The 17124-nt window shown below is 42.3% G+C and overlaps 1 protein-coding gene across 6 annotated transcripts in view; it reads left to right on the top strand.

The window, feature by feature from the left end:
* LOC147625249 (uncharacterized) overlaps positions 1-6698 on the top strand; it is a 66206-nt gene extending 59508 nt beyond the window's left edge. For 3 of the 6 annotated variants that reach the window (XM_086818526.1, XM_086818525.1, XM_086818529.1), the window contains exon 3: positions 5941-6698. In XM_086818526.1, the coding sequence (XP_086674652.1) occupies positions 5941-6319 (379 nt within the window). In that variant the 3' untranslated portion in view covers positions 6320-6698. The remainder of the gene's footprint in view (positions 1-5940) is intronic. The other 3 variants (XM_086818528.1, XM_086818530.1, XM_086818527.1) reach the window with 2 other exon arrangements.
* The last annotated feature ends 10426 nt before the right edge of the window (positions 6699-17124 follow it).

Below are 17124 nucleotides of genomic sequence, written 5' to 3'. Positions count from 1 at the left end.
TCTCTCTCTCTTCTGTATGCGTTTTGCATTAGCATGTTCCAAGATGGTGTTTAGGGCTGAAAGAAGACTCCTAGAGCTTCCGCATGTTATAAAAGTCTGCATCAACATTCCATCTCCATGGAGGCAGATAAAACTACTTCTATTTCATGTTTTTATATGTAAGAGTCAAGGGTTCTCTGCCCGGGATGTCCCCTGAAACTTGAGTTAAATAATCTCGCGTGTTTTCCGGTGTGAATTTTTATATTTATAAAAAGGGCCTTGTGTCACATGCGGAAGCTCTAGGAGTCTTCTTTCACCGCTAAACACCTTTTTTGGAACATGCTTGATGCATACCCATAGTTATTGGTGGACTACTTGGAGGCCATACACTATCGCGAGAGGAAATGTCACATGCACCCATGCACTGAGCCTTGAGGTTCAATGTTTCACATTGGCTCATCATTGGTGCTATATTTGTACAGAAGTAGTACATTTTTAGGAACATTTGTCGTACGCCGTGACCCCATTGTGAGCCCTAGTCCAGGGACATGTTAGGCACAAGCAACATAGGTCATTCCAAGCCTTAGGAGTAACATGACTACTATGCGGAAGCGTGCTTGATGATGATTAACGCAAAGCAATAAAGATTAACACTAATCACATGCTCATGACATAGAGAAGTAGAGAGAAGGAGAAGAGAGAGACTCTTTACCTAACCTACTCCTACTATATATTACTGAATGAATGAGTAATTACAATGATTGTCATAGATCCAATATAGATCTAGACTATGAATGCTATGAATGAACGTCGGATGTGCGTGCTAGGAGCTCAGCTTGTGGCTCGGGGGATGGTGATCTACGATCATGCTCGACATGCGATCATCGTATGGTTGGGAGGTGAGTCAGGCCTGCACACCCTACAGATTCACGTGTGTATTGGTTGTGTTTTGCAGGCGATCGTCATGGAGATACAGGCTACGTGAGTCGATTCCGGTAGGGTTATGACATAAGCTTTGTTATATAAGTATTTGACTGCGAACTAAATCTTTTTTCAACCTTGATATGAAAGTCATGGGTTTGTCTTTTGACACTTGTTGTGAGGTTTACTAGTGCGCAAAGCCCTTGGACTTTGGCCCATCAGCCTCGCCCTCCTGCTTTATGAACAAATACCACTAGAGATACTAGATTCAAAGAGGGTAACAATTGATCTGCATTTTGTTTGAAGGTGGAGGGCTGGGTGTAGCCTCAATGACGTCCATTGTAGAGGATGATGCTTTGGTGGCTTCCTCAGCTTGCCACTTAGTGCAATCCTTCTTACCATGGCTTGCTTGATGGCAAAAAAAACAATGGCTCTTTGCTTGGTACCGCTTTTGCTCATCTGGAGATAACCTCCAGTTTTGCCCGCCTTGGCCTTCTCCTTTGGCATCTTTTTAGGCTTTGTCACGTGCACACCCATCAGGTGTACAAGTGGCATGGCATCATCAAGCATTAAACAGGACATTTAAGTATTACTCAGGCATATATCAGCATAAGCATGTATATGGGGGTGTTTCAGCACCAACATCAGTACCTTAGTCTTCATGACCATATAAGGCATTCATTTGCATCAGGTCGGGGCTGTTAGCACCAGCCGACAGCACATTAGCACCAGCTGACAGCATGGTATGGGCAGCCGACAGCCTTCTAGGCATTTATGACAAGTCGTGAGCATCTGGGGGGCTGGCCGACCAGCATCATTCACACATATAAATAAAGGCGCATCCATTCAGTCCATCATCTCAATTCAGTGCATAGATCATCCATCTCCTCAGCGTTTCCTTCCCAGGCAACAAGGAGAGAAGGGAAAGTCAGTGGGACAACAGTTCATTCAGCAGATAGTCATCAAATCAGCATATTCAGCATCATAGGCAGCATATTCAGCATATAGTTCATCATTCCTATCTCCTACATAGAGGGAAGCTGGCATCGAAGGGTGGACCTCAGCATTGGAGCAAGGAACAGTCCTCATCTTCAGCATTCAGCCCATTCTTCTCATCCCGAGAAGGATCTTCATCTAGGACAGCATCATAGATCTATTTAGATCTCATTGTAAACCCATTCATCTAATATAGCTTCATTGCATTGCATTGACACTATCTGTCTATTTCTTAAGCATCATTAAGTGAAGTTTAGTTAGCCTAAGGTTGTGTTTACGACGGTCAATCCCCCACATGTCACAGATGGTATTCTTTTCGCCTGAGTTGTGTGCTGACTTATTGTCCTTACTGTCTTTACTGTTTTGAGTATCCTTACCTGGATGGAATGAAGACTATTGTTGATTGACTAGATGGATCACACTTTGATCCAACTGCAGTAGAGAACTCATCCGATGCTGCTGGGATAGGTGATGAAGTAAGCACTGGTGGGGGTAATCTCGGAGTCAAAGCAGGACTCGTAGAGGGACTGGGAGCTGCAGAAGCTGGTGCAACAGGAACTGGTGGCTGTAAAGTAGTAGCTGGCACCGGAGTTGCAGTAGTAGTAGTAGGAGGAGGAGGAGAGGTATAAGATCACTAACATCTGTCGGGAATGGACCATCCAGAAAATGTGGAGATGCATCAAGTGGAGAGGAGTTGATGCCAAACAAGCTCTCATCAAACTGAGCATCACGGGAAATGATGATGTTATCAATCTCCGGATCCCAAAAGTGGTACCCTTTAAATCTCAGACTGTAGCCTATGAAGATCATCCTTTTTGACTTCAGTGCGAGTGTGGTCCTTTTGTGATTTGGGACATGCACATAAGCAACACAACCAAAAACACGTAGGTGAGAAACAGAAGGCTTGTGTCCTGTAACCTCCGGAGTCATCCCCTCAACTGCTTTTGTGAGAGGGTGGTTAATGAGATAAACCAAGGTAGCCACAGCTTCACCCCAGAAAGCAAGAGAGAGACTTGCATGATGCAACAAAGCATGAGCCATCTCTTTAATGGTCCGTTTTTATCCGTTTCACAACTCCATTCTGCTAAGGAGTGTAAGGAACTATTGTGTGTCGGTGAATGCCCTTCAACACAAGGAAGTCATCAAACGGAACAAACTCGCCACTATTCTCAGTTCGGAGAAATAAAACTGTACCCCCAGACTGATTTTCCACCATCACGATCCAAGTCCTGAAACTGGCAAAAGCATTTGAATTGCGAGCCAGAAAACATACCTATACTTTACGAGTGAAATCATCCACAAGAAGAAGAAAATATTGAGCCCCTCCAAGAGACTCAACCTCCATGGGTCTAGCAAGATCTGCATGTATAAGCTCCAGTCTTTGGGTTGCCCGATGAGTGGTCTCCTCTGGAAATGCATCTCAATGATGCTTGCCCATCATGCAAGATGAGCAAATATATGAAAGAGACCTGAGCTGAGGTAGTCCGTTGACAACCTGCTAAGAATGGAACTCCTGTAAGGCAGCAATGGGTACATGAACGAAGTGTGAATGCTATAGAGAAGTATATGCCTTAGAAACCAAAGCCATCAAAGGGAAGAAAAGCTGATGAATATGGGAGTCAATGTTAAGCTAGGAAGTAAAGTTAGTGATCTTGTAGAGACCCCCATCATGGACTCCACTGGCAACAACCGAGAGAGTCTTCCTGTTGATCACTTCAATGACCTCATCATCAAAGTACACACCAAGTCCCTTTTGAGAAGCTTTGTATATTGAAAATAGATTTTTGGAAATCCGTGGTACATATAAAACATCATGTAAGGTGGTAGAGGAACCCAAAGAAACATTACCAACACTGGTGACAGGAAGCAAGGAGTTGTCGCCGATGTGAACTGAAGAAGAGAAAGTTAGAAAAATGCAGCACTTTCCTGCCTGTAGGTCGGGGTTAGCTCTGATACCATGAAAGAAATAGAAAACATGGGTTGTAGGCAAAAGCACAAATTGTAGAAGGCTGTAGACAGTTGATTATTGTTGAAAATGAGCACGAGGGAAGCCCGTAGGTGCTTACAAGCATGAGAGACTGTTGCAACAGCCAATGACCTCCAGCAAATATGCAAGAATGAGATGGGAAATGATGAGAAGTGTAACTATTTGGCCCTCCTAGCTCTATTTCACATGATAGAACCCTTGCCCGAGCACGAGACAGGTGGAAGAAGGCATGGGTACAGGGACCGTAAGGCTTGCTCAAGAAAAAGCCACCAGTTTTGGTCAAAAAGCCAAAAAAAAGTCAAACGAGGTTGACCACGAGCCAAGGGCACCACTGGCAAGAGGAGACTGAGCCAGACCAAAAAGCTAAAAGTTGCTTTTTCAAAAAGTAGCTCCAAGGCCAAAAAGCAAGGCCCTGAAGTTAGAAAAGCAAAGTTAAAGAACTTTGACAAATGTGAGGAATATTTTATTGTAAAGTGGAAAGCAAAAGCTTGGTAGAACCCTTGCCTGAGCTCTATTTCACATGATAGAACCCTTGCCCGAGCACGAGACAGGTGGAAGAAGGCATGGGTATAGGGACCGTAAGGCTTGCTCAAGAAAAAGCCACCAGTTTTGGTCAAAAAGCCAAAAAAAAAGTCAAACGAGGTTGACCACGAGCCAAGGGCACCACTCGCAAGAGGAGACTGAGCCAGACCAAAAAGCTCAAAAGCTGCTTTTTCAAAAAGTAGCTCCAAGGCCAAAAAGCAAGGCCCTGAAGTTAGAAAAGCAAAGTTAAAGAACTTTGACAAATGTGAGGAATATTTTATTGTAAAGTGGAAAGCAAAAGCTTGGTTAAGCTTTTGGCAAAAAGAAGAGCCCTCTTCAAGTATAAAAAGGTTTGAACCTCTCTTGTAGCATCATGAAGGAGATCGTGGAGTGTGTGTGTGGGCATCATTATGATCATTGGAGAGCTTCTTCTTTGCCAACAACACTTCTCCAACTTGCTTTTCAGATGTATGGTCAGCCCTAGACTTGTATGGGCATATGCATGGGTGATACGGACGCGTGTATGGAGCTGTATGGACATGTGCGGAGCTGTACAGGCTGAAAATTTCAAAAATCCTAAAAATCTAAAAAACCCTAAAACTGCTCCAAAAACCCTAAGAATTGCTTTTTGGAGGTTCTTATCGCCCAAAAACCATTAAATCAGGTTTTATATCAGTTTTCTTGCTAGAAAGAGCTTTTCCATGGTTTTCTTCATCGACAAGGCTGTAGGAGTTATCCATATGAGCTAGTCGGCCAGCTATAGCAAGCCGACAGTCCTGAGGCATAAATATGCCGTTAGCCTAAAAAAGACTCATAAAATGGTAGAAAAAATCCTATATGATGTCTGCTAGTTATGCAATGCAGGGCCTCATAGAAATGACAGTACAAGCATGCTGAGTTACAGGTAGACCATCTGGAGATGGTATATTTTTCAACAGTTTGTAGAATAACCACAACCAAGAGCATTGCATTACATGATGCTAGGCACGTCTGGTTAGGATTCAGGAATCATGTAAGCGGCGAACGTTTTGTCTTGAATATCCCTACCTTACTTGGATGGTACTATGATTCGTTAGAGGTTGAGTTCCTTGGCTTCCTTGTATAGTGACATGCATGGAGAAAGGTGGGGCCACACTTTGAGTCTGCAACATTGCCTGTGATAGCGTACCCCTCCATTGAGGGGTGCCTCTCATGTTTGCAGGTTTCCCAACTATTCTGCTTCCATGTCGATGCGAGGGCAAAGGCAGTGGATGGACTGAGCCAACTGACTGTTTTTTAAAGGATCCTAGTCTGGGAACTGAAGTCAAAATCAAGGTTTTTGGAGCTCAGGAAAGGATAGATGGTTAGCTGTTTTGAGACAAGTCATGGTTTGAAATTTGAATCTTGTTCTGGTGCTTTGGCGAATTGTCTGGATAGGTTATCTTGGAGTTTTCTTTTTGGTCAGCACTGTGCTTCGCTTATCAGCTGTTAATTTTTATTGAAATCGATTGTTAGTATTTCCTAAACAAATGTCATGTGTTTTCTTAATGCTGCAGCAACTTTGCAACAGTTTTTCTTGCTTTGTGCAGTGCTTTTACGACCTCGCCAGTGTCAGTGCAGAAACTGCTGCTAGATGACACTGCTAGGATGCAAGTTGATCTATCACTAGCAGCATTATCTTCAATCTCATCTGACAAAGCACTGTGTCTTTTCTACCATGATATCAGTGGAATCAACACCCCCAAATCTAGGACGGAAATGAGCTTAAATGATGCTCTTCCTCCTATTGTTACCACTGAAGATCCTAAAGAAGACTTAGCAGATTTTAATCCGGCACCCAGCTTACCACTCATCAATGAAGTAGAAAAGCTTCATGTAGAACTGCGGTCAATGCTGAGATCAGGTGGAGTAATCCAACTTACGAGTTACTCTTGAAGCTGGCACTAATACATTTGATTTATTGACAAATCCAAACAAACAAATAGGAAAAAGCTCTTGTTGAAGGTTCAGCTATTTATACGAAATGCCCTCTGAGGCACCCAGCCTGTACTGCCTATTGTACTCCTTTGAAGCTCTACTGGATGGTGCAACTTATCTGCAGAGAGAATTTTCAGACCATCAAAAGCCCAAATCTGATGTAGAATGGTATCTTGCTATCCAATCAAGATCTTGCTAGCTCTCTAGAACTCCAATTTCGACTCTGTAGAGAACTCTTCATAAAATCTAAGCTGTCTGTGTAACTTTTTATGTACAGCCCATCATACAGCTTTTGTATCTGCTGTGCAGTTATGTTATTCAACTTGCTTTGCTGCAACCCTATAGAAAGTATGCATGGGCTGCAACATATCATGCATCCTGAAAGGCTAATCCAACGTTTTCATACAGTTGTTAAAGCCTTATGGACAAGATACCTTGAGGCTAAGCGTGTCTCTACACTCAACTGAGAGGTCAAAACCCCATCATTGAAACGGCTTTTAGTTAATCTGCTTTTGTAATTTTCATTGGTTGAGTTAGATTCAAAGGATAGCAAATCTTTCTCATAGTACTCCTAAATCCTCACATGAACAACTAAGAGCCCCATCCCTTGTATTGTGGCTGGGTCTCTGTAGCTTGAAAAAACTTTGATTTGCTGCCCAATGTGAGTGCAGTGCTGCACATCTACTAGGATGGGGAGGTAAGATCAACTATGGCAGAAAGAAATAAAACAATCATTTGCAGCTTCTAGCAACTTTGATTACCTTGCACCCAAAATTAACTTCCCTGAAGATTTGGAGGCTTGCATCTACTCTTTGCATCCATTTCTCTGTGTTGTATGGTATTAACATGTCTCAATTACCAGCTAGTGCATGCAAGCCCCGAGCTTAACAACCTAGATTGGGCATTGAAACAAATCATCTTATCCATTTGCTAAGCTAGTTAGGACACTCAAGGATAGGGATAGGCACCGAGCGAGCTTGGTGGAGGAAGCTTTTCTTGGCTGTCCTCTCTCTCTACTTAAACAATCTCTCTAACTATTGTCACCACTACCATTGCCCAGCCCAGCCCAGCCTAGCCCAGCCTAGCCCACACCACCCTCTCTTTTCTTCTTTCACTCTTCCACCCTCCCTCTCTCTCTTTTTCCTACCCTCCCTCTCTCTCCTCTCTCTCCCTCCCTTTCACCCTCCCTCTCTCTCCTCTTCCCTGTCACTCTCTCTCTCCTTGTCCCACCACCGTCCAGTCCACATCACTCTTTATCTCTTTCTCCCACCCTCTTTCCTTCCCCTCTCTTCCCTCCCTTTCTCTCTTCCACCCTCTCTCTCTCTCTCTCTCTCTCTCTCTCTCTATCTCTATCCTTGTCTCTCTTTGCTAACACTCTCTCTCTTCTATTACTACCGTACATTTCTCTCCCTCCCTTTCACCCACCCACCCTCCTTCCCTTTCACACTCACCGTCCCTCTCTATCCTTCTCTTACTTCCTATCCTCCTTCCCTCTCTCGCTCTCTATTGTCTCCTCTCCCTCTATCCTTCTCTTACCTCTTATGCCTCTTCTCTCTCCCGCTCTCTATATCGTCCTCTCTCTATCCATCTCTTTGCTCACTCTCTCTATCCTTCTCTTTACTTTCTCTCTCTATCCTCTCCCCTCTCGTCCTATTGGGGCAGATCATACATACTTGGCATTTTCACTAGCCGGATCACCAGTATCACCAGCCCCCCACATACCGACGCCACACACTACCATCTACTTCACACATGACATGGCAGACATATACATTGGTAGAGTAGAGGATGGGCTTCTACTCATGGATCCCCTGGCACCTATGGATACCATTACAGCCCAGCTGGCATCACTCCTACACGGCTGCATTACAGAGCTTCCCACATCGTGTCCACTCAGGAGAGCCTGCGAGATCTGGGACTATGCCCTAGAATAGATGGTATGATGATGAGTGCAGAGCCCTATACTCACAGCTCCGCATACAGAGAGCCTTGGGAGCCATCACAGAGGAGGAGTCGAGGAGAGAGATGAGGAGACTTACTCGCCGCAAAAGGTGGGCCTTCGCAGAGATACATGAGCTAGAGATCTTTCATTTCTTCATGAGTAGAGATAGCCCTATCTCATGGCGGCACTTCAGAGAGCCCTGGACACCGACACCCATTGCAGACCCACAGACATGGCACACATCTGCAGAGGGCCTATACCACGCCCCACAGCAGCCACCTATACCTCAGCCACAGGAGCCTCGACCTACCATAGCTAGCTTCTTTACCCACTCCATGGTAAAGAAAGCTATCCGCCGCCTACAGCATGGACGGGCCGCCGACCATATGGGCCTATAGGGTGAGCATCTCATATATGCACGAGATTCTTTGGCTCCTTTTCTTGCACACCTGTTTAACAGGGCACTAGCAGAGGGTTTGCCTGCGGAGTGGACGATGCACACCATTGTGCCGATCCACAAAACAGGAGATATGCTCGATCCGAGCAACTACAGGACGGTTATGGTTGGCCACGTGTTGGCCAAACTCTATGGTGCAGTGTTGGAGCAAGAGCTTAGCTTATACGCTGAGCGAGCAGGTTTACGCTCATCACGGCAGGCAAGCTTCAGGAGAGATTACTCTACCAGTGACCATGTATTCACTTTGAGATATATGATTGATCATGCCAGAGTGAGGAAGAGAAAGCTCTATTGCTGCTTTGTGGATTTTCGCAAGGCATTTGACAGAGTACCACGAGAGAGGCTCTTTCAACGCCTGCAGTCTCTTGGCATACCAGCAGATATGACATGGGACATCTATGCATTATATGAGCAAGTTTTTGGGCAAGTCAGATGCCCAGGAGGTATGTCCGAGACTATTGCTAGCACCATTGGTGTGAAGCAAGGATGCCCACTTTCCCCCACGCTATTTGGGTTATACATTGATGAGGTAGCTGACTTCATTACACGGGGAGACGGAGATGGAGTTGATCTAGCAGGTACCTCAGTACATATTATGCTTTATGCTGATGATATTGTATTGGTGTCTGAGTCTCCAGGAGGTCTACAGCAGCATCTACATGCACTCGATGATTCATTAGGAATTTTTTGGACCCAAAAAGGGCCTCCTAAGGATTCCTAAAAGAGCCTCCTAAGGATTCCTAATTTTAAGGGATTAGAGCTTAAAAAGCTGGACTTAAGGGAGACAAAGGCTATGATGACCCTTATTTTTTGCCTTGCCACATCAACCATACCCTTCTAGTTTCACCTTTTAAAGGGAATATTCTCACTCTCTCTTACTTTTTGACTTTTCTCATACTTTCTCTCTTTCTTTTTGAATTTTTTATCTTCTCTTTATAAATTGAATCTTTCTTGTCAGTTTGAAATCTCCTTTCTCATTAACTCCCACCATATCTCCCTTCCACACATCAGCAAAACATTCTCGTTATTTAGGTGGGTCCCAAAAAGTGAAAATTTTTTATTTTTTATTTTTTTACATTTTGAGGTGGAAAAAACACCACCCAACCAATATGTATGATGAAAATAATTTTTTTCCTTTCAAAAAGCTTGTAATTCAAGGGTCACGTCAGAAGCTTGTCAGTCAGTACATCCATAATTAAATGTCAGGTTCTCACAACCCCATAAACATAACTAACTGTCAGATCCCGAAATTGTGGGGACCCCAAAAATTATTATTTTTAATTTTTCTTATAAATGTAATTTATTGATAAAAAGACTCCATGTTAGTATATTTGTATATCAAAAATATCATTTTCTACTTAGAAAAATGGATTTGTGTTAAACCTGCAACAACAGCAAAGTTTTAATAGTCTCTCTCACTCACTCTCTCTCTCTCTCTCTCTCTCTCTCTCTCTCTCTCTCTCTCTCTCTCTGCTTTAGCTTCTTCCTTTGCTTAGCTATGGAGTCTTTGCAAGCTGTGTGTATAGCTCCTTGTGAAGCTAGAAAATGGAAGGTTGATTTACACATTCGTATTCCTGAAGAGTATGGCAGCTCTAAAAAAACCCATCCTACTGATGCACAATCTGTCCAAGCTCGTAGGATAGTTAAGGAGAAAAATGTAGATCTTTGGGTTGATGGGCATCTCTATCCAATTGACCCTCCATTAAGAGCAAATCCTCCTTTCCGCAATTTATCATCTTTTATGCAATTTGTTGGTGAAGGAGAGCTTGGCTTGTTAGGATACTGTAGAAGATTATTGACTACAAGTGGAGCTTGGCAAACCCATATTCTCCAATCTCAATTGCAAGCATCATAATTCAGTTTTTTACAATGTCAAGGACTTAAAACATCATCAGATAAAATGAAAGAGATCCTCGCAGAGAATGTGGAGAAGGATGCAAAGATTCAAAGGCTAGAGGAACTTATCAAATGACTCAAAGAAATGCCAAATGGTGCTCGTGAACGCAAAAAGACATTGGTTGGTATAAAATCTCTTGCGTTTAAAGGTGGAGCACGGAAGAAAAGGATTTGTACAACAAAGTAAGTAACATAAACTTTCATTATGCACTCAGTGATTTAAACAAAATAGTCATGATTTGTGTTCTGTCAAGAATTTTCTGCAAGAGGTGTGGTTCTAATGAAGAGGGATGGAAGGATTTGGTCAAAGCCATTCTGAATACCAACAAGGATATTCTCTCAATTATTATTGACCCTCATCATCCTAAAATACGCCAAGGTGTTGTCAGCAATGTTGAGCGAGATTACCACCTCCATCGATTCTTCATTAATTCAACATGCTTGTGATGCGGTTGGAATCAGTATGAAAGGGTACCAAGCAATCCGTCAGGTTGTAAAAGATGCATTTCTAAGACAAGGAATCACTGGCACTCTTTCCTACACTCAAGGTGATTCACAATGTCAAGCGTATCAATAATGATGACGTGCAGCGAGCTATAGGACAGTTTTATCACGTTGAGGGCACACTAACATTAGACACAGGGTCGAGCAGAAAGAAAATCAAGACAACAAATACAAAATTTCACTATGATGTTTACAATAACATCTTTGTTCATATTGAGAGACTACAACAAGCTATGGTAAAGTTCTATGGTCTTTCACTAGAAGGTGAGAACTTGCAATTGCTACTCTTCATGTTTTTCAGTAGAAAATGAAGACGATTATTTTGTTTTGAATATTGTAAATTACTGTTTATTTGCAGTTTTGGGGAGCACACTTTCATTTGTGCTCAAGCTAGATGAGTGCCAAATTGTGAAAGATCGGAAGCTAGAACGTATGAGCATTACGCTCATGAATGAGGCTATGATTTGTGCATGGAAAAAGACTACTAAACCAAGTTTTAGTGTACAATCTGAGAAAGAGGTTTGGTGGCTTGGTGCATTCGAGGTACCGAAGGAGACACATGAGGTATTGACATGGATGTTTGAAAGGACTCCCTAAATAACAGATGTAATCAAAAAGCAAATTGATGGTCAACTTTTAGATGTACAAAACATAGGAAAGTTCAAGGTGGATTGGCATCTTGGGGGAGATTTAAAGACAATTAAATGCATGATGGGTTGTGCTCAAGGCGCGACATCAAGATGACCTTGTCCATACTGCAATGCTCAGATTGATATTCCCAGGCAAAAAAAGACAAATGAAAAAGGTATACAGAAGGTTGGTTCTGTTGGGAAGGATGCCTTGAAAGGTCCCAAGAAAGGGAAGAAGCAACAAGAAGATGCAGTAGATCCAACCGAGTCAATTGATGATGAAGATGAGGAACAACCAAATGCAAGATGGGTGGAAGGTGTCATGTCTCGTGATATGCTTGGAGAACCAAACAGGAATTCAAATTGGAGCCCCGTCATTAATTTTCCACTAAAGAATATTCACTTTTGCACACTTCATGCATTCATGAGAATCTTTGATCGATTGCTTAAGTGCCATATCGATTATGCATTCACAATGCCTACACAAGAGAGGAAAGTTGCAACCCTTGGTAAATTAGAGCATCTTTTGAATTCTCTGGGCTGCCATAGCGAAAATGTGAAAATTGGAGTGAATAAGCAGGCCTTTGGTATGTCATACGAGGTTGCTCAAAAGGTCTCCAACTGGTGTTTTAACCTTGACTTTTTCTAATTAAATTCTATTGTCATGTATACAGCACATAGTTTATGCACATGTTGCGTATTTCATGAACAAGTATGGATCGCTTGCGACATGTGGAGGGAGTACCCAAGGGATGGAGAAATTACATTATAAAGCAAGAGGGGTTTATTTCAAAAATACAAGACATAGAGGTGGAGCTTCTGTAGGAGAAACACGTACAAACTATCTACAAGAGATGTTCAATTGGTTTTACACAACCTTTGGAAGGGTATTGGTTAGGGAGCGGGCCCAACAATCTAAGCTTGCGCAAGAGGCACGCAAGGCTGCAAAAAGTCATGCTCGGCTTGAATGGTTGCAGACCAATGCTCCCCATAGGCATGGTGCTTGGCGTGCACGAATGAGGAGACAAGGGAGGCGTTGGGTTGTGCATGCACCAGCATAAATCTAGATGTAATAAGGCTAAGAAAATAAGTTTAGTTAGGTTTTTTTCCCTAAAAAAACTATTAATAGTTCCTTCTCTCACTTTTTTAGAGAGCTTGAGCTCAAGATCTACGTAGACACCCACGTAAGGACACCAGCACATCACCACGTTAGCATAGTCGTACATGGATATGGCACGCACCAAGAACACCGCACGCGTTACCATGCCTTCACAAAACACAGTACAAGGCACCCAACGACCACATACTGGCGACACCACGGAAGAGTGACCCCTTGGATTCTAGGACACGCCCAATGGGATCACCAGAGTCCAACCCTCCTCCCACAGAAACACCAACGCAAACACATGCAGGCCCTTCTAGTGGGAGCAAGCGTGTGAAGAAGACCCCACAATGCAGCCACTCCAGAGATCAAGACAGAGAGACCAATGATGAGCAGTTTGACTGGGTTGGTGACACAGGTACCGCAGCAACAGGAGGAGGAGGATTCAGACTATGAGAGAGACCAAGAGGAGGTTCCTGCAAGTGCGCGCAAGCGTAGAAAGGTCAAGCTCTTCAAGCCAAGGAAGTCCCAACCTCGCCAAGGCACTAACATAACACAGAGAGCTCCAAGGAGAAGGATGCGCCAAGGGCATAGGGCTCTACAAGAAATTAAGTTTTATCAGAGAAACACTGAATTGCTGATAAGAAGAGCCCCTTTTGCTCGCACAGTGAAGGAGGTTCTCCAATGATATAGAACAGAGTTCCGTGTGCAGGGGATTGCCCTTGAAGCATTGCAAGAAGCCTCCGAGGCTTACCTTGTTGGGCTTTTTGAAGACACAAACCTCCTTGCAATACATGCAAAGAGATTTACCATATCTACCAAGAACATGCAACTAGCTCGGCGCATTCGAGGCGAGTGAGACACGATCTAGAGATCTTAGATGTTAACCTTTTTTTTGAAGCAACTTTTTTGTTTCAAACCCCCCTTTGTAGCAAGCCTATCTGGCTTTCATTTGTAACCTTTTGATAGTTAAAATTTTAAGTTTCTCTTATAATGTCTCGGTGTCATCATGTTTGTTTAACATGGAGTGTCTATCATGTGCTAGTTTGTCACCCAAGGCATCAGAAATACTCCTGGAGGACCGAGGAAGCTGTGCCAGAACAGTGCGAATTTGGCCTCTGCAACACGGCGATGTAGGCTCAAAATTTGCACTGTTCTAGCACTTCTTCCCTAGCCACTCAGGATCAATTCTGATGCATTTATAATGAAGTTGAGCACACTAATTGTGAGAAACAGTAGTTTATAAGATAAAAACACCTTTAATCATGTGTAAAAATATAGTGTTTATCATCCAATATATCAGAATTGCTTCTAGAGGATTGGGAAAGTTATGCCAGAACAGTGCGAATTTAGGCTCTGCATCGACGACGGTGCAGGCTCAAAATTCACACTGTTCTGGCACTGCTCCATTAACCACTCAGGATCACTTTTGATGCATTTATAATGAAGTTGAGCACACTAATTGTGAGATAGTAGTTTATAAGATAAAAACACCTTTAATCATGTATAAAAATATAGTGTTTATCATCTAATGGATCAGAAGTACTCCCTGGAGGACTGAGGAAGCTATGCTAGAACAGTGCGAATTTAGGCTTTGTAGCGACGGTGCAGGCTCAAAATTCGCACTGTTCTGGCACTGCTTCCCCATCCACTCAGGATCATTTTCGATGCATTTATAATGAAGTTGAGCACACTAATTGTGAGAAATAGTAGTTTATAAGATAAAAACACCTTTACCATGTGTAAAAATATAGTGTTTATCATCTAATGCATTAAAATTACTCATGGAGGACTAGGAAAGCTATGCCAGAACAATGCGAATTTAGGCTCTGCAGAGCGGCGGTGCAGGCTCAAAATTCGCACTGTTTTAGCACTGCTTCCCCAGCCACTCAGGATCATTTCTGATGTATTTATAATAAAGTTGAGTACATAAATTATGAGAAACAATAGTTTGTAAGATAAAAACAGCTTTAATCATGTGTAAAAATATAGAGTTTATCATCCAATGCATCAGAATTGCTGGACTGGGGAAACTATGTTAGAACAGTGCGAATTTAGGCTCTACAGCGGCGGTGCAGGCTCAAAATTCGCAGTGTTCTGGCATTGCTCCCCCAGCCACTCAGGATCATTTTTGATGCATTTATTATGAAGTTTAGTACACTAATTGTGAGAATTAATAGTTTATAAGATAAAAACAGCTTTAATCATGTGTAAAATTACATTATTTGTCATCCAATGCATCAGAATTGCTCCTGGAGGGCTGGGGAAGCTATGCCAGAACAATGCGAATTTAGGCTCTACAGCAACGGTGTAGGCTCAAAATTCGCACTGTTCTGGCACTGCTTCCTCAGCCACTCAGAATCATTTTTGATGCATTTATAATCAAGTTGAGTACATTGATTATGAGAAACAGTAATTTACAAGATAAAAATACCTTTAATCATGTGTAAAAATATAATTTTTATCATCCAATGCATTAGAATTGCTCCTGAAGGGCTGGGAAGCTGTGCCAAAACAGTGCGAATTTGGGCTCTACAATAGCGGTGCAGGCTCAAAATTCGCACTATTCTGGTACTACTCCCCCATGCTCCCAAGGTCATTTCTGATGCATTCACAAAAACATTGATAGTACAAATTAGAAAAACAATGATATACTTGATGAAAATAAGTTTGTAAGAATTGTATTGTATTCATAATAAGAAATGATACATCATCTTTACAAAAGCTTTCTTACAATATTGAGCTTCCTTCTCTTGTTATTGGGCAGAGTGTGCTCAAGGAGTGATTGGGCTATTTCTTGAGGATCCTCTATGCCTATGGCTATACCTATACAAGAAGCTTACCCCTAAATCCAGAGCCAAAAACATCGAAGACAAGAGATTTTTTAATCAGAACTATACATTTGGTGCTATGTGCCATAGAGGCTACACAGAGCACCTTAGAGAGGGCTTTCAAAAAGAAGAGAGTGAAGGCAGATTGAGGGGTGTAGTCCTTGTGGATAATGGCGATGCCATCCACATGAAGTCGACCAAGATAGTGCGCCAACGCAGCATCATGTCCATGGACCTTGGCCTGGTCTCTGCTATATCGCCCCGCCTCTCCCAGCAAATGCATCGATTTCAACCACTCTCTGCAATCAAAGAAAAAATCAAAATACTTTCCTATACATAATTACAAATGTTTCTAGGTTGTAAAAGGTCGATTATTACCTCTTGCTCAGTGTCTTCTTTTGCCAAAGTGCTGGTGGGGGCAGAGAGGTCAATCGAGGACTTAGCCTCATTCTTTTTTGGTGCTTTGGTCTCCTCCATTACTCCAGCGGTATTCTTAATTGATTTTTAATTCAAAAGTGTCATTCTCATGAATTTATGTATAGAAAGGTGCATAAAAGATTGATTTTTATTTCGAAAGTGTTAGTCTCCTTAAAATGAAATTTATGCATAAATAGATGCGTAAAGAAATCTTATATCAAAATTAAGAATTCTCTTGTATTCTATAAATCGATATGAGGATGTGAAACGAATCAAATAGATGAAAGTGAACGAGGAATAGATGGAGATGTATGTATGTGAAAGAATGGACGTAGTTATATGTATGTGAAAGAAATGATGTAGATGTATGTATGTGAAGGATATATGTGAAAGGAAAGATGTATGTGAAAATGGATATATGGATGTAGATATGGAATGTGGATGTGGATATATGTGAATGTGGATGTGGATGTGTGAATATGGATATGGATGTAGATATGGAATGTGGATGTGGATGTATGAACGTGAATGTAGATATGTGAATGTGGATATGGAATGTGAATATGGATGTATGAACGTGAATGTGGATATGGAATGTGGATGTGGATGTATGTGAATGTGAATGTGGATGTGTGAATGTGGATGTGGATGTAGATATGGAATGTGGATGTGGATGTATGAACGTGAATGTGGATGTGTGAATGTGGATATGGATGTGTGAATGTGGATGTGTGAATGTGGATGTGTGAATGTGGATATGGATGTATGTGAATGTGAATGTGGATGTGCGAATGTGGATATGGATGTAGATAAAGAATGTGGATGTGGATGTATGTGAATGTGAATGTGGATGTGTAAATGTGGATATGGATGTGGATATGGATGTAAGAATGTGGATGTATGTGAATGTGGATGTAGATGTATAAATGTGGAATGTGGATATGGATGTATGAATGTGGAATGTGGATATGGATGTATGGATGTG

This window comes from Cibotium barometz, chromosome 24, assembly GCF_041138505.1.
Source record: "Cibotium barometz isolate CiBa-2024 chromosome 24, ASM4113850v1, whole genome shotgun sequence".
In the NCBI taxonomy this organism is placed as follows: Eukaryota; Viridiplantae; Streptophyta; class Polypodiopsida; order Cyatheales; family Cibotiaceae; genus Cibotium; species Cibotium barometz.
This window is presented reverse-complemented; position numbering and strand designations above follow the sequence as displayed.